This window comes from Ascaphus truei, chromosome 3 (genome assembly GCF_040206685.1).
Source record: "Ascaphus truei isolate aAscTru1 chromosome 3, aAscTru1.hap1, whole genome shotgun sequence".
In the NCBI taxonomy this organism is placed as follows: domain Eukaryota; kingdom Metazoa; phylum Chordata; class Amphibia; order Anura; family Ascaphidae; genus Ascaphus; species Ascaphus truei.
The window spans coordinates 106,398,805-106,420,865 of record NC_134485.1 but is presented as its reverse complement, the minus strand read 5'-3'; the positions used below and the strand labels follow the sequence as shown (position 1 = coordinate 106,420,865).

The window sequence follows — 22,061 nt, the reverse complement described above, 5'->3', positions numbered from 1 at the left end:
CGGCCCTCACATTCAAAACATTTCTAAAACCTGTCGATTTTCCCTCCGCAATATAACAAAGATACGCCCTTTCCTCTGTTGCTCGACTGCTAAAACGCTGACTCAGGCCCTCATTCTCTCCCGTCTTGATTACTGTAACCTCCTGCTGTCCGGCCTTGCTGCCTCTCACCTGTCTCCCCTACAATCTATCCTAAACGCTGCTGCCAGAGTCACTCTACTCTTTCCTAGATCTGTCTCAGCATCTCCCCTCATGAAATTCCTCTCCTGGCTTCCGATCAAATCCCGCATCTCACACTCCATTCTTCTCCTCACTTTTAAAGCTTTACACTCTTCTGCCCCTCCTTACATCTCAGCCCTAATTTCTCGTTATGCACCATCCAGACTCTTGCATTCTTCTCAAGGATGTCTTCTTTCTACCCCCTTTGTATCTAAAGCCCTCTCCTGCCTTAAACCTTTTTCACTGACTGCCCCACACCTCTGGAATGCCCTTCCCCTCAGTACCCGACTACCACCCTCTCTATCCACCTTTAAGACCCACCTTAAGACACACTTGCTTAAAGAAGCATATGAATAGCACTGTGGATATTCTGAACACATGATACATAAAGCTTGGCCCCCTGCAGACGCACTTACCAGAACTCCCTCCTACTGTCTCTGTACGTTCTCCCTACCTACCAATTAGACTTTAAGCTCCTCGTGGCAGGGACTCCTCTTCCTTAATGTTACTTTTATGTCTAAAGCACTTATTCCCATGATCTGTTATTTATATTATTTGTTATTTATTTGATTACCATGTGTATTACTACTGTGAAGCGCTATCTACATTAATGGCGCTATATAAATAAAGACATACAATACAATACAATATATATATATATATATTTATATATATACTGTTGCGGCACACTTTATTCTTACAAATCACCGGTTTGTCCCTGGCTGGTTCCTGGAATGCCACGCTGTTCACCCGGAGCATGCCGCGTTCCCAGCCAGGGTCATGCCCGGCTGACGCGCGGTTGATGTGTTAATTAATAATGGTTCAGGATTTACTAGGCTGCAATGCTTCGCGTGTCCGCCAGATGGCATAAATTCATGAATTGTAATGCAGTATATATATATATACTGTATAACAACAACCCCTATAACCCCTAACATACAGTACTGTACACATATAGTACTGTATACTGTATGCACATCAATGATACTATAGGCCGGCGAGGGTGAATAAAAATGTATTTTAAATGTATTTATTTCTATTCATGTATTTATTTATTTATTTAGATTTATTTATTAATTGTGCTGCTGCTGTGTGTGAATTTTTTTTATTGTGGGTAGCGGGGGTGGGTGAAGGGGGTATTAGCCCCAACAGTGGTTGTTTAGGGCTTGCGGGGGGGTAGCGGGTGCACTTAACCCCTTCACGACCGTAGCGGTATTAACTGCTACGGTCATGAAGGGGTTAAGTGCACCCGCAACCCCCCGCAAGTCCTAAACTCACACCAAGGGCCAAATACCCCCTTCACCCACCCCCGCTACCCACAATAAAAAAAATTCACGCACAGCAGCCCCACAATTAATAAATAAATCTAAATAAATAAATAAATCCATGAAAATAAATAAATATAATTGTATATATATATATATATATATATATATATATATATATATATATATATATATACACAGTATATATATAACAACAATCCCTACATATATATATATATATATACTGTATATATATATATATATATATATATATATATATATATATATATATATATATATATATATATATATATACAGTATATACACACACATGATGAACCAATATACAAATAAATGTCTGTATGGAGAAGGGTTATTTGTAGGACAGTATGGTTTTGATAACCCTTCTACATTTATTTGTATATTGGTTCATCATGTGTGTGTATATACTGTATATATATATATATATATATATATATATATATATATATATATATATATATATATATGACAAACAGAAAAAGAAAGCAGCGCCTCTGATTAAGGTAAACCAATAAATAAGTAAATATACTTGCTAAAAATAAAGTATTATATCTACACAGTGTTGACTAATAATAGTGAATCCCTTAATTATTCAATTCTAGCACAAATATATAAAACCTGTAAACCATATAAAGAAATTATACATATAATTATATAACAACATATATAGAAAAAAGCAAAAAAGTGATAAACCAGTCCTCAGATTAGTTCCAATAAAAATGTGGGTGCTGGTGTAGAGGGTCTCCGGCTGCTCTCAATATGGACAAACCACGTCCACAGGGAATCTAGATGGAAAAAAAGAGGAGAGAGCGCACGCCCATAGCGTAAAATTGTATATTTAATGAGGGGAAGGGGAGGAGGGGGTAAAAAATGCACTTACAAAAGTACAATAAAATCAAGCATTGTGTGATTATAATCACCACCATTCGGTTAATACTGCATCATCTTGGGGCAATCCCAGTCTCCAAATGTAAAGGATCGACGTCCCATCAGGAATCCAGGTCTGGTAATGCTGTATAAGAGTCCAAGAAAGTGGCTCTGTATTGTTTAAGCCTCTATAGCACTCGCGCATGGATCAGTCTGCTCCAGCGCTCGGTAATGACGTAAGTGTCAATGCGTCCGACGTGATGACGCTCCCTGACGCGTTTCGTCACTCACGGGTAACTTTTTCAAAGGGAAGTCTTTGAAAAAGTTACCAGTGAGTGACGAAACGCGTCAGGGAGCGTCATCACGTCGGACGCATTGACACTTACGTCATTACCCACAATAAAGCGGGCACAGTGGGTTAACCCCTTCATTGCCTTAGCGGCTATCAGCTATGGTAATGAAGCAGCATTTCTGTATTTTTAATAATATTGTGCAGGAGCAGGGGGTCCCCTGAGCATTAATTTCTGGCTCAGGGAACCCCCTGCTCACTGTACAATATTATTAAAATACAGAAATGCTGCTTTGTTACCATAGCATATAGCTGCAAAGGTAAGGAACGAGTGTTTATTTATATATGTGTTTTATTTATACTGTACATGTGCAGAGGGTCTCCGGAGCAGAAACGTTTTGGTTTTAGGTCCGGGGACCCCCTGCTTCCCGAGATACAGGCCCCTTTAGGGGGTGCCGGTATCCCTCTGCTTTGTTTACATGCCGCGGTCACGTGATCGGGACCTTCAAATTCAGAGGGATACCAGCACCTCATAAAGGGGCCTGTATCTCTGGAAGCAGGGGGTCCCCGGACCTGAAACCAACGCGGTTCAGCTCCGGAGACCCCCTGCACATCTACACTATGAATAAAAATGTATTTTAAATAATTTTTAATGTGCCGATGTTTGCGCAGAGAGAGCAGCGGTTCACTCTCTGCTGCAAACACATCTCGCCAGGGGACGGCCTATAGTATCATTGATGTGCATATATAGTACTGTATGTGTATGTTAGGGGTTATAGGGGTTGTTGTTATACAGTATATACTGTATATATACAGTATATACTGCATTGCAATTCATGAATTTCTCGGCTTCAAAGACAACAGCTCGCAAACGCCCCTATGCGTTTTTACACGGCATTGCAGTATTGCAGCCAGCGGGAATAAAATGCTTAAATCACAGCTGCGAAAATAACGCAATACATCCCGGGCGAAAACGATACAAAACCACACATCACCGGGATATTCCGAAATTCGCGGAGCTAGCCAAGTAAGAATAAAGTTGGTCGCCACTTTATATTTTTTTTTTTCTATATGCTTTACTTATTACACTACATATTATATTATAGATAGACTTTTTTCACAATGTTTACTTATGATACTCTGGATTTTATCATTATTATTATTATGTTTACCACATTTATCCAGAGTACTCTTTATATATATATAAATATCTTATACTCATGATACATAATGCAGGGATAATCACTCTACCAAAACATACAGAACACCTACAAGCTCAAATTGAACCCCCAAAATACCCACAACATATATATAAGCATATAAGTTTCACAGAGGAGTGCTACTGAGCATGGCAATATGTATTTAAAACCAGAGACATAACATAAAACACAGACAAAGCTCAGTGCACATCCAGAAAAACTTATATACGGTACAGTGCCTAAATATACATGTATAAATAACTAATAAATAAAATGGTCTTTTAGTTTAACATTTTGGCCAAATTGTTGTAAGCCCTTGAGCCAAACTTCACGGCAGACCACGTTTCAAGGGTCCCTACACTAATATAAATTCTTAATAACCTGTGCATTGCCAGGAAGAATGGTTTATAATAAATCTGTCAATATAAGTTGCAAAAGTTCTAAGTCTGATTGAAGCTTTTATTAACCTGTACATTACCAGGAAAAGCACTCTGTAATAGATTTGTCACAATCACACTGCATGCAGGCAAGTTCCCCTGATAGTTGGAGATGCCATGGAGTGAGCTTTTAACCATTTAAATGTGGGAGGGAGTGAGCTTCAATTGGATAGGAGGTTGCCACCCTCCAAAACAGCCAAGACTAGCTGCACAAGAATTATAAAACATACAGAACAACTACAAGCTCAAATTGAACCCCCAAAATACCCACAACATATATATAAGCATATAAGTTTCACAGAGGAGTGCTACTGAGCATGGCAATATGTATTTAAAACCAGAGACATAACATAAAACACAGACAAAGCTCAGTGCACATCCAGAAAAACTTATATATGGTACAGTGCCTAAATATACATGTATAAATAACTAATAAATAAAATGGTCTTTTAGTTAATCACTCTACCCACTGACACATCTCCTAACACTTATTGGACTTGAATCTTTAGCTGTGTATTCTTCATTCTCGTAACGCTATTGGATTATGTAAATTGTCTGCGTCCTTTTAAACCCTCATTCGACGCCATTACACTAAGCCCCCGGACGAAGCAAAGGGTGTGAAACGTACGTCGGGGTTGTGTTTGTTTGTACTCCCCAGGAACCCCCCTTATTTTGCTGTGGATCTCTGCTGATCTTTTCATTCCGTGATCCTTGTCAATTGATGTCACTCCAGGACCCTTTATTGAGGACGTACTTGTTCATGATTCTATGATGACCTGCAAGTATATACATTGTTCATTGATATCCACCAGTTGCTGTGCTATGTATTATATGCTTCATTGTTGGTGATTGGAGTGGTATTGCATTGGTACTTACAATTATTGGCAGCAGCATTCAGGTTAGAGCAATTAGCAACCTACCATAGATACATTGACCGGCCGGTCTTAATATTCATGCAGTAGGTTAAAACATTTGTTTTCTCCTGCTTTGCATTATATATGGTCTCTGTGTCATCTTTAGACCATATTATACCTCATCATCCATTTTCTATGGTTAGGTAATTATTTGAGCTGTAGGGGCTCCTTGGGTACTGTTTTAAACTCTTTTTGTGTAATTCATGTCTTTTTTGAATAAATCAATTTATTATTACTTTTTGCTTGAATGCTTTTAGTGGGACACTTTTTTCTTTTTTTTGGTATTCACACACACATACAGTGGCGGCCGCCTTTAGCCTCGTGCGGCCATTTCAGCGCGATTTTTAAAATCGCAGGCAGATGCGGCATGTTCCATGAATGCGGCTGAACGCGGCAAAGTGCGTGGCATATGGAAAACATCCCCGAAAAAATTCGGGGATGTAGGAGAATAAAAGTGGCCGCAACAGTATATATACTGTGTATATATATATATATATATATATATATATAAATATATATATATATATATATATATATATATATATATATATATATATATATACAGTATATATATATATATATATATATATATATATATATATATATATATACAGTATATATATATATATATATATATATATATACAGTATATATATATATATATATATATATATATACAGTATATATATATATATATATATATATATATATATATACACAGTATATATATATATATATATATATATATATATATATATATATATATACACATACACACACACACATACATACACATACATTGCAGACACTGAGTGTTAGCAGCGCAAAAAAGTACTTTTCACTGTCACCCCCCCGATCGCCCGGCTCCATGCTCACTGCCATGCGCACGCGCGGCCCTAGCATACAATCGCTGGCTAACCACAACCAATTATAAGTGCCGAGCGCCCGCCCACTATATTACGGGCCTTATAGTAGAGGTGTATAGAATGAGTGAGTTAGAGTGGAGGGGGGAGAGAGAGAGGAGGAGGGAGAGTGAGTTACAGTAGAGAGAAGAGATATAAAGTTAGAGAGGAGGGGAGAGGGGGAGAGTTTGAGAGGAGTTTGAGAGAAGGGTGGTGTAAGAGATGTGGGCAGAGGTACATATAATGGAGAGTGAGTTACAGTAGAGAGAAGAGTTATAAAGTTAGAGAGGAGGGGAGAGGGGGAGAGTTTGAGAGAAGTTTGAGAGAAGGGTGGTGTAAGAGATGTGTGCAGAGGTACATATAATGGAGACCGATTAGGGTGAAATTATATCTTGGCTTTATTGAGCCTGTACCTTTATCCAGACAAAACATACCAAAACAACAAAATAACAAATCCCTATCCCTTTGTAAGGGCTAACTTACTTCCCCAGACCCGATCTGCAGGACTGGAGGGTTTGGGGGGGGGGGTATGCCCAATACCAGCCTATTACCTCGAAGTCTCTGGAAGTACCTTAAGCAGGTGGCCCTCCATGCCAGCCTCTGGCAGGTTCCTGGGTCCTCTGTGTCCAGGAAATATAGGTCTCTGGGTGTCTTGATCGCAGCACAGCCTTTGTGCTCAAGACCGTGTCTGGGTGCAGGCTTCTCTGCTCTCCTTCTGTCGGCCAAAATGTGAGCTAAGGAAACTCTCTCCTGTTTCTCAAATCAGGCTTTTTACGGAGCTCTCATTAGTCCAGGTGGAGACTAGTTAAGTGAGTGGCTGCAATTAACTATCTCCCTGCTGGATTCTCAGAGCTCTGAGGCTGCTTTATTTAAACAGGGATACGTCCCCATTACAGGTGGGTAGTGTTGCCAGGTGTCCGTTTTTCACCGGACAGGCCGGTAATTCCGATGCCTGTCTGGTATAAAATTGGAGGTAATACCGGACACCTATGTGTCCGGTATTACCATTATAACTTGTGGGGGCGGGGGGCTGGCAGCGCGAGGGCGGAAGCGCGAGTGCGGCTGGAAGGCAGCCTGTGCTGAGGCTGGAGTGGACGGTGGCCTGGAGGACTCGTGAGTCTGTCCTTACTGGAGGAGAGGACAGCCAATCGGAGGACAGTGGGGGCGGAGCCCACACCTGACCAGCCCAGAGACAGGTCCTGTCATGTCTGCGTCCTGCAGGACTGGGGGGGGGGTTGTAAGGTATGGGGGGCGGGGATATGGGGAGCCAGGGTGAGATTATGGGGGGGTATGATGATGATGGGGAGCCAGGGTGAGATAATGGGGGGGTATGATGATGGGGAGCCAGGGTGAGATGATGGGGGGGGGGAATATGATGATGGGGAGCCAGGGTGAGATGATGATGGGGGGGAAATAAGATGATAAGGGGGAGGAGGGATAAGATGGTGATGGGGGCCAGCCTGGGGAGATGAGATCATGATGTTGGGGGGCCAGGGTGAGATGAGATGATGGGGGTATATTTTAAATGTATTGGGGAGGGTGGGGGAATATTTTATATGTATTGGGGAGGTGGGGGAATATTTTATATGTGTTGTGTAGGAGGGGGTATATTTTATATGTATTGGGGAGGTAGGGGTATTTTTTATGTATTGGGGAGGTGGGGATATTTTTTTATATGTATTGGGGAGGTGGGGGTATTTTTATATGTATTGGGGAGGTGGGGGTATTTTTTAAATGTATTGGGGAGGAGGAGGTATTTTTAAATTGTATTTGGTGGACATGGGGGTATTTTTTAAATGTATTTGGGGTGCGTGGGGGTATGTTTTAAATGTATTCAGGGCGCATGGGTGTCCAGTATTGTGTCCTGTATTTTTGGACAAGCCACCTGGCAACCCTACAGGTGGGAGAGTTAGAGAGAAGGTGAAAGTTAGAGAAGAGGAGCGTAAAGAGCTAGAGAGGAGGGGGAAGAGTGTGACAGAGGGGGGTCTTTAAACATTTTTTGCAAGGTGCCCAATTTTTTTTAGTTTTACCACTGACTATCCCACTCAATTAAAAATGCCTTCCTGGCTTGCTGCGGTCTTGAGATGGAGCATGGGAGGACCTGCGCTGGAGCAGTAGCAGACACCACTTCTGTGTTGAACCGCTGGGACATGCTCCTCCTCGGCTGTCCCTCCTCCATTCCCGCCGCCCCGTTCTACTCCCACCACCATCTTCCTTCGGTTCCCTCCACCCGTCGTTGTCCTCCCCTGCTTCCGCCGCCCCCAAAATGTGCGGCCAAGGCGACCGCCTAAGCCTTGTGATTGCACCTGCCCTGATTGTGCGTTTCGGGCTGCTGATTTTTCACTAGCCTGCTGCTTCCACTAGAAATCTCCCCAAAATATTGTCACTGTTGTTTAGTTCATGTATAACAGCCAATGACATTCAGCTATCCAGCAACTTTCAAAATCTTTCCCAGAAGTTACATGATGTTCCTTAAAACTTACAGAAACTTCATATGCTGCTATACTTTAAAGCTCATACTGCCATTTTTAAAAATGATTTTTTTCCATTCAATATGTGCATCAATACAATCTGCACACTGATAAGTGATTAGCTAAATTGCCGATGAATTCGGCTCGGGGGTTCATTAAATCACTCTCAGTGCTGCAGAAGAGTACCCAAGAAACAAAGTTCTGTGTGAAAGATCATGTGACCAGGCTGGCACTAGATACAATTGGTGCACTGCTAGAGAGAGGGCAAAAGGGTGTGCCAGAGCCTGTCACACAGAAGAGGAAGGAGATGTGACTTTATAAATGGTTGCTATAGAGCCAAAAATGCTTGTTACATTAGAATACATTAAAAATGTCTTTAAAGATTTTTTTTTAATTGCTCCAAGTATTGTCTCATAGTACAGAACTGATTTATTTATAAAAACAGACATGTAGGATATTGCTCGAATTGCCGCTTTAAACCCTTGAAGTAAAAACCACAGAGAACATAGCATTAAATGGCTGGAGTAGCTGGAGGTTTCTTATTCTGTGGGGGTTTATCTAACTATTTTAGGAATTGTGTTTTAATTAGAATGTATTTACATATTTAGTATCATGTCTTTGCCTCAGCAGGCATTAATGTGATATTACCCATAATCTCAACCAGTAGTGAAAGTAGATTTTTGAAGCTTTGACTTATAAGCTTGTCTACAACTTTGACTTAAGTTGTCTAAAACTTAATGGTAACTGAGTAAATGAAAATAATGTGCTACTGTATTTGTTTTTTTACTCCAACAGGCAAAGGCTATCCATATGAACCCATTGTATGTCATGCTTCCATGCCAACTTTCTGCCTCAATGGCATTCATGCTTCCAGTATCAACCTCACCCAATGCCATAGTCTTCTCGTATGGGCAGCTCAAGGTTGTTGACATGGTAAGCATATCTCCATTGCTATAGTGACACTTTCCCTGTCCCAGTCCTGGTTTGGCTGAATCTGGAAAGGTCTTGTGAGGCTTATCCACTCCTGACTAACAACCCTTTTATCAACTTCATGCCACAGTTTTTAGGTTATATTAAAAACGCTTTCCTGTGTTCCCACTGTTAGTGTAGGTTGTGGGCAATTTAATTTAGTAGATGTTTTCCACTTCTATTTCCAAATGTATCAAAGTCCTCCCTACTACTGTAGATCTTGTGAATACTCTTTCCTCCAACCTGTGAAACAAAATAAGTCACAATTAACAGGCTATAGTCAAATCACATGTTCAAGTCAAGAAGGAAAATAGGTATCTCTGATTAAAGCTATCTACCTCACTTCTTTTCTTTTTTTTAAAGCTTTTTATTAGTTTTTGAATAACATGAAACCATATATATACAATAATTCATGGGGGGGGGGGAACGTATCAATAACTACTATACCCCTACACTCCCATAACCCCCCCCCCCCCACACACACACACCATAGCTAATATATTATCTAAGAACCTTGTAAGAACACCAGATATTGCCACAAAACAAAAAGTCACCATCACAATATCTGAGACCTCTTCATTTCAGAATAAATAAATCTATACATTTATGTGAAATAATTAAAAAAAAAATCATTTTATTATCTATATACTGTAACTCCCTGCATCATCTGGTCTCATTATGATAGTTATGTATTTCCAAATAAGATAAGAAAGGAAACCAGATATCTATAAATTAAAGAATGTTTTTGTCGTAAGGAAAAAGTTATGCTCTCCCATATCATGCACATATCTCCCATGCTCTAGTCAACCATTGTGTCATATTTTGTGCCGATACATTCTTCCAGTTAGAAGCAATGCACAATCTGGCGGCTAATAGTAAATGTGTGAATAGAAAACTGGAGTTAGATATAAGGACATACTTTTTATACACATTTACTGCACCCAACAAAACCACTAAAGGATCCAACTAGAGACTAAAACCAGTAATTTCCTTTATAATTTAAAAAACTTGTATCCAAAAGGTTTGTATTTTAGAGCAGCGGTGTGCAAACGGGGGGGCAAGATTATTTAGGGGGGGCGCAGGCGGTGTGTAGCAAAACCTTGGGGCGGGCAGATGTTGTGCACGGGTGGCCAAGAAGCTCAAGCTCCATGCTGCTGCTTCTCTGTGCTGTGGCTTGCATCCACTCTATCCGTTAAAGACCCATTAACTAAAACCTGAGCACGAGGAGTTTTATAATTAGCTAATATGACTTTGATAATATTAGGACCTAATCCAAATTTGTATAATACTTGTTCCATATTGGACTAATCTACTCTGTCAAACGCTTTTTTCTACATCCAAAGCTAAAGCTACTGAAGGAATCTTATGTTTTTTAGCATACTGAATCAAATGTTATCAAAAGTTTGATGTCCTATAATAAATCCAGATTGATCATTATTAATAAGATCGGGAAGCAAGTTTTCTAGTCTCATGGCTAATATTTTAGTAAACATTTAGCATCTAAATTAAGTAAAGCAATAGGCTTGAAGAGGAGCATAATTCCGGATCCTTATCTGACTTTAGAAGTAAAGAGATTGAAGCATCCATCATAGATGGAGTAACTTATTCAGAGACTAGAAATGAATTAAAAAAGATTAGTTAGATGAGGTGTAGGAAGAAACAATATAAACAGATGCAGCATATCCATCTGGGCCTGGAACTTTATACATCTTTAAAGTATTAATGGCCTTTATCACTTCTTCCTCTGATATTGGACACTCCAGTATTTCCCTATCCTTCTCCGAAATCTGAGGTAGTGAAATAGACTCCTGAAATAAAGATATAAGAGACCAATTCACTTTTTCACTAGTATAAAGTTTTTGATTAAAGTCAAGAAAAATATCCCTTTTGAATTTATCCTCATATGATTTCTGCCCTCTAAAATTGGATATACTGCACCGACACACTTTATTCGAGCAAATACCCGGTATTTCCTGGCAGATACCTGGAATGCGCCACTCCTCACCTCTGACAAGCCCCGTTGCATTTGCCTTCCCAGCCTGGGTTCATGCCTGGCTGATGGGCGGCTGATCTGTTAAATGATAATGATTAGGATTTAATAGGCTGCAATGCTTCGCGTGTCTACCAGATGGCATAAATTCATGAATTGTAATGCAGTATATATATATATACTGTGCAGTATTGCAGCCAGCGGGAATAAAATGCTTCAATCCCTGCCTGGAAAATAACTCAATGCACTCGGGCAGAAAACAGTCACAAACCTCAATACACCCGGGTATACCCGAATTCGTGGGACTAGCCAAGCTCGAATAAAGTGTGTCGCCAGTGTAGATTGAATAAAGTTTGTCGGTTGACGATCTTTAAATTTATGTGCTAGTAATCTCTCACATCCACCACCAGTTTAAGTTCTTTCAAAACTAAGACTGTTTCACATTTTAATCTGGTCTGTAACTGTTACATAAGTCTATAATATACATCTTCTCTTACTGTGCATGCAATGTCTTGTATATAATGAATACCCTGTTCATTTATGTAACTGTATTTGTAACCATGTATTATTTGTCATATTAACTATGTCCAGGACGCACTTGAAAAAGCAAGGTAAATCTCAATGTATTACTTCCTGGTAAAACATTTTTATAAATAAATATATATAAATCTTTCTGGTTTATGACCTTTATTATATAAAAAAAACTGTTTGGTGTACATAAAATCCATTTCTATTTTGTCTGATAAAAGCATGTTGAGTTTACCTCTAGTTCCAATGTATGGGAGGAACCTGGATATTTTATCCTCTGTTTCCAGATCCAGTAATTTCTTTCTGTATTATCTATTTCAATATATATATTTTTTAAATTCTTGAAGATAAACAAATTAATTTACCTCTAATTACCGCCTTAAAGGTGTCCCACACATTAGAAGTAGAAAGTATCTTACAGTCTATGTAAATCAAAGTATGAAATGTTATCCCTTCTAATCTCCTCGTTAATATTTTTGTCTTGACGTAAATTAAAACCCAATTTTCAGTAAAATGTCTTTGGTGAAACCAGAACAATTTCCAACAAAGCCGATATGAGAGTATGGTTTGATACTGAGATACAATCTATATTTGCATGTGTTGACAAATGTGAGGTTTGATTGGATATAAATATATGATCAATCCTAGAGTACTGTAGGTATCATGAGAAGAAGACTAAAATGTATAATCTCTACCTGTAGGATTTAACATACGCCATGAATCAATCATACCCAGTTGTGTAAATTCACTCTCTGAGATATTTTGTGTGGCGTTCGACGGAGATCTATCCATTAATGCATCAAAAGCTAAATTAACAGATAGTGATCCCTTCCATAAATTGTGCCACAATGGGAGATAGAAAAAATGAGATGAAAAAATGTATACTGATTAGTGTTTGCAGCGTAAATATTATAGTAATAATTTCCCCAAACACATGTCCCTTAATCATTAAATATCTACTCTCCTTATCCTTTTTTTTCTTCTTTAAGTTGAATGGGATTTTTTTTTAAGCAAAATGGATACTCCTTTTTTTTTAGATAACACAGACGATAAATATTGAGTGGGATATTTCTTATTATTAAGAAAATGTTCTTCTTTAGAGGTAAAATTAGTTTCCTGTAAGCATACTATATTTGAATTGAATCCCCCAAAAAATATCATAAATCATCCTCCTTTTTCTGGGACATTACATTGTTTAAGCAGTCTAAAAAAGACAAAAGGTGTCTATACCGATAACAATTCACAAAGTTCTCACATTGAAACATATACATTGTGATATGAGCACAAAAAAAAATAATACAAATCAACAAAACCTAATAACAATAATAGAAAAAATGGCTACATAAACACCCAGCAGGGCCGCCAACAGGGGGGGGAAGAAATGGTACTGGCGTTCCGGGCCCCGTGTGTCAGTGGGGTCCGGCCGCCCAGGCCCCCTGCTTGGCCGGGCGCCAGTTAATTACATGAATTTTTTTTAAAAAAAAGTTTTAAAAAATGACGTCGATTCACGTGGTCCCGGCGCGCATGAGCAGGGCAAGCAGGGTGTCCTGCCTGTGGGCCCGCTCCTCTTCCCCTCCCCCCCCCCACTCCCCACATGGGATGGAGGGGGAAGCGCCAACACAAGCCCCGTGCGCGCATCCTAGCTCCCCCCGCTCCCCTTCCCCCCCCACTCCCCACGTGGGACGGAGGGGGAAGCGCCAACACAAGCCCCGTGCGCGCATCCCAGCTCCCCCCCCCCCTGCTCCCCCTCGTTTCCCACGTGGGACAGAGGGGGAAGCGCCAACACAAGGCCCGCACGCGCAACCCAGCCCCCCCCACTCCCCACGTGGGACGGAGGGGGAAGCGCCAACACAAGCCCCGCGCGCAACCCAGCCCCCTGCTCCCAACTTGATACAGAGGGGGAAGCACCAACCAGCTTCCTCCACACGTGCCTCCTGCCCCCCCCCCCCAGGAGCCCACCTCCCGCGCCCCCCTACCCCAAGACCCCCTCCCACCCCTGGCAGCTGCCAGGGATATTGGGGGCAGGGGGAGGGGAAAGCGTCTGGCAGCAATGAAGCAGAACCCACCGGTCAAGGTAAGTCACCCACCTAGTCACTCAACCCACCCAGTCACTCACACACCCACCCACCCAGTCACCCACCCAGTCAAAGTCACTCACTCACCCAGTCACCCACCCACCGACTCAGTCACTCACCCACCCACCCAGTCAACCACCCACCCAGTCACCCATGCACCCAGTAACTCACCCACCCAGTAACTCACCCACCCAGTCACTCACCCACCCAGTCACCCAAGTCACACACCCAGTCACTCACCCACCCACCCAGTCACTCACCCACCCAGTAACTCACCCACCAAGTCACTCAAGGTCACCCACCCACCCAGTCGCACATGTCACCCACCCACCCAGTCACTTATCCACCCAGTCACTCACCCAAGAGTCACCCACCCAAGAGTCACCCACGCACCCAAGTCACCCACCCAGTCACTCGAGTTACTCAACCCAGTCACTCACCCACCCAGTCAGTCAACCCAGCCAGTCAGTCACTCACCCACATAGTCACTCACCCACCCACCCAGTCACCCACTCAGTCAGTCAGTCCCCTACCCACCCAGTCAAAGTCAGTCACCCACACATCCAGTCAGTCACCCACCAACCCACCCAGTCAGTCACCCAACCAGTCAGTCACCCACCCACCCAGTCACTCACTCACTCACCCACCCAGTCACTCAAAGTCACTCACTGACCCATGCAGTCACTCACCCACCCATGCAGTCACTCACCCACCCACCCAGTCACTCACCCAGTCACTCACCCACCCAGTCATTCACTCACCAAGTCACTCTCCCACCCAGTCACTCACCCCCCCCAGTCACTCACCCCCCAGTCACTCACCCCCCCAGTCACTCACCTACTCAGTCACTCCCCAACCCAGTCACTCACCCACCCAGTCACTCACCCACCCAGTCAGTCACTCACCCAGTCAGTCACTCACCCAGTCAGTCACCCACCCAGTCAGTCAGTGACTCACCCACCCAGTCAGTCAGTCACTCACCCACCCAGTCACTCAAAGTCACTCACTGACCCATGCAGTCACTCACCCACCCATGCAGTCACTCACCCACCCACCCAGTCACTCACCCAGTCACTCACCCACCCAGTCATTCACTCACCAAGTCACTCTCCCACCCAGTCACTCACCCCCCCCAGTCACTCACCCCCCAGTCACTCACCCCCCCAGTCACTCACCTACCCAGTCACTCCCCAACCCAGTCACTCACCCACCCAGTCACTCACCCACCCAGTCAGTCACTCACCCAGTCAGTCACTCACCCAGTCAGTCACCCACCCAGTCAGTCAGTCACCCACACACCCAGTCAGTCAGTCACCCACCCAAAAGTTAGTCAGTCACAATCTCACCCACCCACCCAGTCAGTCAGTCAGTCACTTACCCACCCAATCAGTCAGTCACCCACCCTGTCAGTCAGTCACTCACTCACTCACTCACCCACCCACCCACCCACCAAGTCAGTCACTCACCCACTCAAGTCACCCACCCAAAGTCAAGGGTCACTAACCCAGTCACTAACCCACTCACTCACCCAGTCACTCACTCACCCACCCAGTCACTCACTCACCCATCCAGTCACTCACCCACCCAGTCACTTTCTCACTCACCCAGTCACTCACTCACTCACAGTCACTCACTCACCCAGTCACTTACTCACCCACCCAGTCACTCACCCACCCAGTCACTCACTCAAAAAAGTTCTAACATACTACTGAGGCTCTCACCTCTTCCTCCCAACCCCACGTATATCCTTCAAGGTGTTGTTATTCATTTCTGTATATACTTATCTATATGTAATCATTTCCTAAGCCATTTCTCCTTCCATATGATAAAAGGTGACCTACAGTATGTTGCTCTAAAAAATTATTTCCTGTAAAATAAAGCTGCAGAGCAAGGAATTGTTTCCTGAGACTAGCAGTTTCTCTAGAAACGTCAACCGAGAAAGAAACTCGATGTCCATTATATTGAAATGTTTTCATCTTTTTTTGCTATAAGAAAAATTTCCTTAACTTGTTGATATCTTAAACAGTATGCAATCATTGGCCTTGGACCCTTGTTCACATTTTCATTTCTAGATCTTATGCGATGTGCCCTTTGAATGTCAAGAGGAGGATCAAGTGTTGTTTTGAAGGGCTTAGGAAGCATTTGTTCTAAAAACTTTTCAGACGACTTTTTATTAATTTCTTCCAGTACACCAGAAATTTGTATGTTTTTCCTTCTCTGGCGATCCTCCAATACCAGCAAGGAGATTGGGGGGTGGCGGGGGCGGTATAGTGGGTGGGACACCTGGGACGCAGCGGTGGTGGTCTGGGACAGCTGGGAGTTATCCCAGGTCTTCCCCTCCGGCGGACGCAGAACCACTGATATCTATGGCCATTTTTCCCCCCGCGATCCCGTTATAACGCGATCACATTATGTGGACCCCAAGCACCACTTTATAACAGTGTTCAGCTGTATTTGTAACTCTTTCACAATTTATGAGGCACTTAAAGATGTTTTTTTTATTTTTTAACTCTGCCACAAGTCAGAAGGGCGTTTCCATGGATACCAGCATAGAAGCTGTAGCAGTTAAACACACAGCAGTTTGACAGAGACTGTTGGCCCTGTTTTAAAATGTCTTTGCGAGCTGTCAGCCCCTAACATACAATGTGTATGTCATTTGTGAGTCTGTCACAACTGCAGGGAGATCGCTGTGTGCCCAGACAAGTGTAATGGAGTACTCACTACAAACAAGGCGTGACCACGATGCCAAGGTGGGAATTTGATATAACACCAACCCACAGCCGCGTGGGCGCGTCTGGAGTGTAGATTGATCGAGTTAGCCGAGTTGGGGTAGGAGAGGTCTGGATGGTCAATAATACTTGCCGAGACAGTGGTGGCAAGACAGCAGTGAACACCAGTGTGGCAGCTGAGCATATAAAAGGAGATTGCCCAATGAGAGGAGAGCATACTCAGTAGTATGCCTGGCTGTGGTTGGCTGGAGAGAATCAGCACAGGTTTATACTAACAGAAGACAGAGAAAGGGGGAGCAAAAGAACAAATCAACAGCTATAATGGAAACAAAAAAACCTCAATCTAAATGAGAGAGGTATATATAATTAGGCCAATGCAGACCTAGCAATGTGTAAGGGTGGGATATGAAATACTATATGAACTACTTACATGGCCATATGTAGTACAGGCAAATAGAAAGTTCTGTGAGGATGTTCTGTGAAGACCAGACCTCTGTTCAGATATAATGGTATGCTTCAGGGTCTCCCCGTGGACTGTGCTGTCCCACTGGTGAAACCACACTTGGGATTAGGACTACTATAAATATCCGTGGGGGGGGGGCATGGATGTACTTTTTAATGAGCCTGATGAAGCCGCGCAGTCGGCGAAACGCGTTGCTCTAAATCGTTCTAAAATTGTCCAAAAAAGGCTTCCATTGTCCTTTACCAGCACCCGTTTTGAACTGCGCAGTCTCTCTCCAACGGATGCGGGAGGGGTGATCTTACACTGCGGGGGTGCAAGCGGACTGAAGTGGAGCTGCCCTGGACTTTTATTACATGTAGGTGTATATTTGCAGCTATTTTGCCAATAAATGTTTATATGCTGATCTGAAATACGCTCCATCTATCCTCTTGATTATTGGGGGAGCTGTGAGGAAATGTAGCCTGGAGGCGGAGCCAGCAGGAACGGCTTTTAGTGCAGAGTGTGGTCCGCGAGAACACATAGATGGAATGCTGATATTCACCGAAAAGCGAGATATGCTGCAGGTGGCGGGAGCAGCAGAACACCCGGTCGCGGGTTGGCGTAAGCGAGGAGAACGCAGAGGATCACAGATCCTGACGGGCGACTCAGGGATAGCTTGTGTGGATACTTGTCATGTAATTTCCGAACAAGCCTGGGGGTGTGAAGATGGTGGCGAGGAACCCAGGAGCATTGCTCCGGACTGAAACCCTTCCAGTGTACCAGATACTGGATCGATCCCCTGGAAATCCTGGAGTCCAAGATGGGCTGGACCTTGTACTCTTGTTGGCCCTGTACGAGGACAGGAGAAGTAGATGAGGAAGGATTGGGAAAGCAGGGGTCCTGGACAGCTGGCTTCAACAGGGATACGTGGAAGACAGAGGGAAGACAGAGGCGCCAGTTTTAGCGTAGGGACCTTGAGCTTGACGTTCTTAGAGGACAACCACATCCTCTCTCCTGGGTTGAACTCTTGGTCTTTCTTTGGTGACGGTCTGCTTGTGCTTTTTGTCTTTTACTGTAGTTGCCTTTTTGATGTTCTCCTGGATCCTTCTCCATAAATTCTGAAGACTATGGATTCTGTCATCTGCTACTGGTACCCCGGAAGTGGGGGTAGAGATGAGTATAGGTAATTGGTAAAATCCTTTATTAACGAAGAAGGGCGACTCAGTGGTGGATTTATTGCGCAAATTATGTGCGAACTCAGTCCAAGGAAGGAGATCAGACCAGTCATCCTGAGTGTCCGAAACGAAACACTGGATAACTGCTCCAGGGTCTGATTGGTTCGTTCAGTCTGGCCATTGGTTTGGGGATGATACCCTGAAGAAAAATGGAGAGCTATCCCTAGTTGCTGGAAGAAGGAGCGCCAGAACTTGGATACGAACTGTGACACTCGGAGATCAAAGGTACCCCATGGAGGCGAAAGATTTCTTTGATGAAGATGTCTGCCAATTTGGGAGAGTTGATGAGACCTTTCAATGGAATAAAATGAGATTGCTTTGAAAAACGGTCTACCACAACTAAAATGGTTTTCATTCCTTTAGATACCGGCAGTTTGACTATGAAGTCCATGGACAAGTGTGTCCGTGGATGGTCCGGGATGGGCAGCGGTTGAAGGAGTCCTGGTGGTTTAACCTAGGGAGTCTTATTTTGAGCACATGTCGAGCACGCAGCAACGAATTCTTTGATGTCCTTTTGCATGCCGGGCCACCAGATGGTCTGTTCCACAAGGTCGTGGTCCTTCTAACACCTGGGTGACTGTGATGATGGGGAGGATTTGGCCTGGGATTAAAGGGTTTACATCCCAATTGGCCACCCCCTAACCTCACCAGGGAGACAAGGGGTTAACTGTATAAAATGTATATGTATATTCCCCTGTTCCCATGTTTTATTGTTATATCAGTGTCTGCATCACACACGCACTAGGATTCATCCGGGAGTACAAGGGTTAATAGTTCTTTAATAATTATAGCACTTTGTATAATTTTCCCGCCTTTCCAGGCACCATTTTGCAGGGTCCCATAGGCCGCTATTAGGGCTCAATGCATTCTAATGGCGAATCTTGCTGTTTTGGTCCTGTTTCCTGTGAAGACCAGCAGATGGCGTCCAAGAGGAGGAGCGGCGGTTTCCCATTGTAAGCCAATGGGCCCATTGACTTCAATGGAGATTCTTCGATGGAGCTTTCCAGGAACGAGTTGGCTGCCGTCCAAACCGCAAAACCGCAAAGCGGATACAATTTCTAAAAGAGAGCTTTGATCACTTATTAGCCAAGTTCAAGTGGCGTGGGAATAAACAGTTCTAGAGCACCTAGAAATAAAATTCTTTTTGCCAATAGTTCCTAGGCCTCCCCCCATTCGACCACCACCGGGTCCCCGAATCCCAATAAGGGTCGAACCGTGTAGAGCGGGTCGCTCCACAGGTTCCAATGGCGGTGGCAGAAACAGCTCAAGAAAACGGCTAAGTGTGAAAAGCTGAAATTTAGGAATCCATATCTCTGGTTCCAGAGGGTCCAGAGGGCCAGGGTTTGGGGTACCTGTAGTCACTGCTCCGGCATCGCTGCAGAACCATCCTTGACCCTCTTGGACTAACCCGATGGAGTATGGACCCCCTTGAAAGTTTGGGACTTTTCCCATAGACTTCAATGGCGGCCAATTTCCATTGACCGGCTATGGCGGAAAAACCCCATTGACTTCAACGGCGGCGTGGCCCCGATGAAAGTCTATGGCGGCAGATTCCCATAGCCGCCAATGGCGGCGGTTTGCCATTGAAAGTCTATGGCGGCGAAGCCCGTTGTTTTCAATGGGGATTTAGTGAAAAAACGTGATTTAATTTACAGCGGAGATATTTGTATTAAAATGAGAAACGGTTTTAAGTGTATTTGTGTAACTCCGGTTCCGAGGGTCGTAGCAAGTCTCAAATTGGACCCTAGGGTCTAGAATTTAAGTGCTGTTCAAAGGAGTTTATCACCTACACTGTTTAAAGGAGGGCAGAGATGACTCAAACTAGAGCAGGCTATAAGTGTCCCATTTCACACCTTACAACAAAGGGTTTCCTGCCAGATATTCTGTTTAGTAGACTGGCTGGCATTCCTGAAGCAAATGTGGGGCTGCAGAAATGAGACCCCAGAGTCCAACTGAGCATGTGCCAACTAGCTGGGGGGCAGGTATCAAAATGTATTCCCATGTTAGTGATTGGCTACAGGTAATTGAAAACCAATCACCTGTACTTAATGTTAAGGATAGGGTTACAAAAGGTATATAATCTGTGGTCAACCCTTTATCCTGTGTTAGTTCGTTCGTTCATATATACCATCTTGATTGCTGAGAGAAATGCTATGCAATGTCTTGGGATGATGAAGATTTCTGTATGAACTGCCAGTCCAGATGTGACTGTTTCATCATTTCCATCTTTAACTAAGTGTCTATATTTTGCCTGTTATTTGTATGATCTGTTGTGTTCACCTTTATCAAGGAATAAATTATATTTTATCATATCTAAGTCTCGTCCCAGTTCAACCAAGTTATATATATATATTATATTATTATATATATTTTGGTGTAAATCGCAGCCTGTCATAAGCTATCCTCAGGCTTGTAATTAACTGGTGGCAGCGGCGGGATTGAACTGGACCTGTATTACTAGTGTTCTGTGGGATACTGTAATATAGTGGGAACTCGATGGTAATTGCGAGTTCCTGGGACTAAAGATATTGAACACACAGTGTACAACATACTGTATAACACAAGATATGGCACCTCCTCACTGTTCCCCTACTTGTGAGAAGCATTTCCTCCAGAACCAAAGTGCCGGCTATCCGTCTGACTGGAGCCGGGCACCGAGACCGGAGGAGTGCATCAAGTCGGCGCGGGGACCAGCAGCCAGCAAGGCTGAGAGAGAGACAGCGATCGGTGAGCATGATACCCGGCAGGCTGAGCAAAGATCCACAGCTGCAGCCGCTGTAACCATCAAACCGCCCGGAGAGCAGGGAATGGACCCAACTCCGGGACGGCAGAGACTTGTGGAGGGTGCGGGTGGTCTCGGAGACCACCAACGTCTTGCACCAGGAGAGGTAACGGCCGTTGCGGTGGCCCGTCCATTTTCCCTGAAAGAGCTAGCACTGGTGTGTGCGTTGGGCAAGACGTGGTTCCCGGCGAAGTGGACCCAGTTCCTGGCGTCAGTACCACACCGACCCGCTTATCCCCTCCCAGAGCCCGGCACTCAAGCAACTCCGCTCTGGACTCCGTTGCCCCTTGCTGGGGTTATTCCACCGGTGGCGGAGAAGCTCCGGCAGGCTCTGCGGCACTGCCAACAAACGGGCCACAATAATGCCCGGTGCCCTGACCGTGCGCGGTTGGGCGAAGAAGCCCCTCAGGGCCAGCGCTCACGAGCTGCGGAAAAGATGACCAAGTTAGCGGCATCCTCTGATGGCTCCCGCCCAGCCAGGGCGACAACCCTCCTCGGGACGTCTCCTGGAGAACCTGGACGGGCTGCATCAGCAACAGCGGCGGAGAGCGGCGGCCATCCACCTGATCCCGGCGGAGAACCGGCGGCGGCGGCGGAGAAGAAGCCGCCACTCCGGCATCCTGCCGGTGGCAATTTTATTTGGGGGGAGGGTTGGGGTGTGCGGGAGGTGGGTGTTTCACATGGTTTGGCGGAGTCGGCGATTCCCAG

The 22,061-nt window shown here is 44.0% G+C and overlaps 1 protein-coding gene across 2 annotated transcripts in view; it reads left to right on the top strand.

Annotated features, from left to right (window-relative positions):
- The window catches only part of LOC142489084 (solute carrier family 13 member 2-like), a 332,402-nt gene that overhangs the window by 295,767 nt on the left and 14,574 nt on the right, over positions 1-22,061 (top strand). For both annotated transcript variants that reach the window (XM_075589275.1, XM_075589274.1), the window contains one exon: positions 9,399-9,536. In XM_075589275.1, the coding sequence (XP_075445390.1) occupies positions 9,399-9,536 (138 nt within the window). The remainder of the gene's footprint in view (positions 1-9,398; positions 9,537-22,061) is intronic.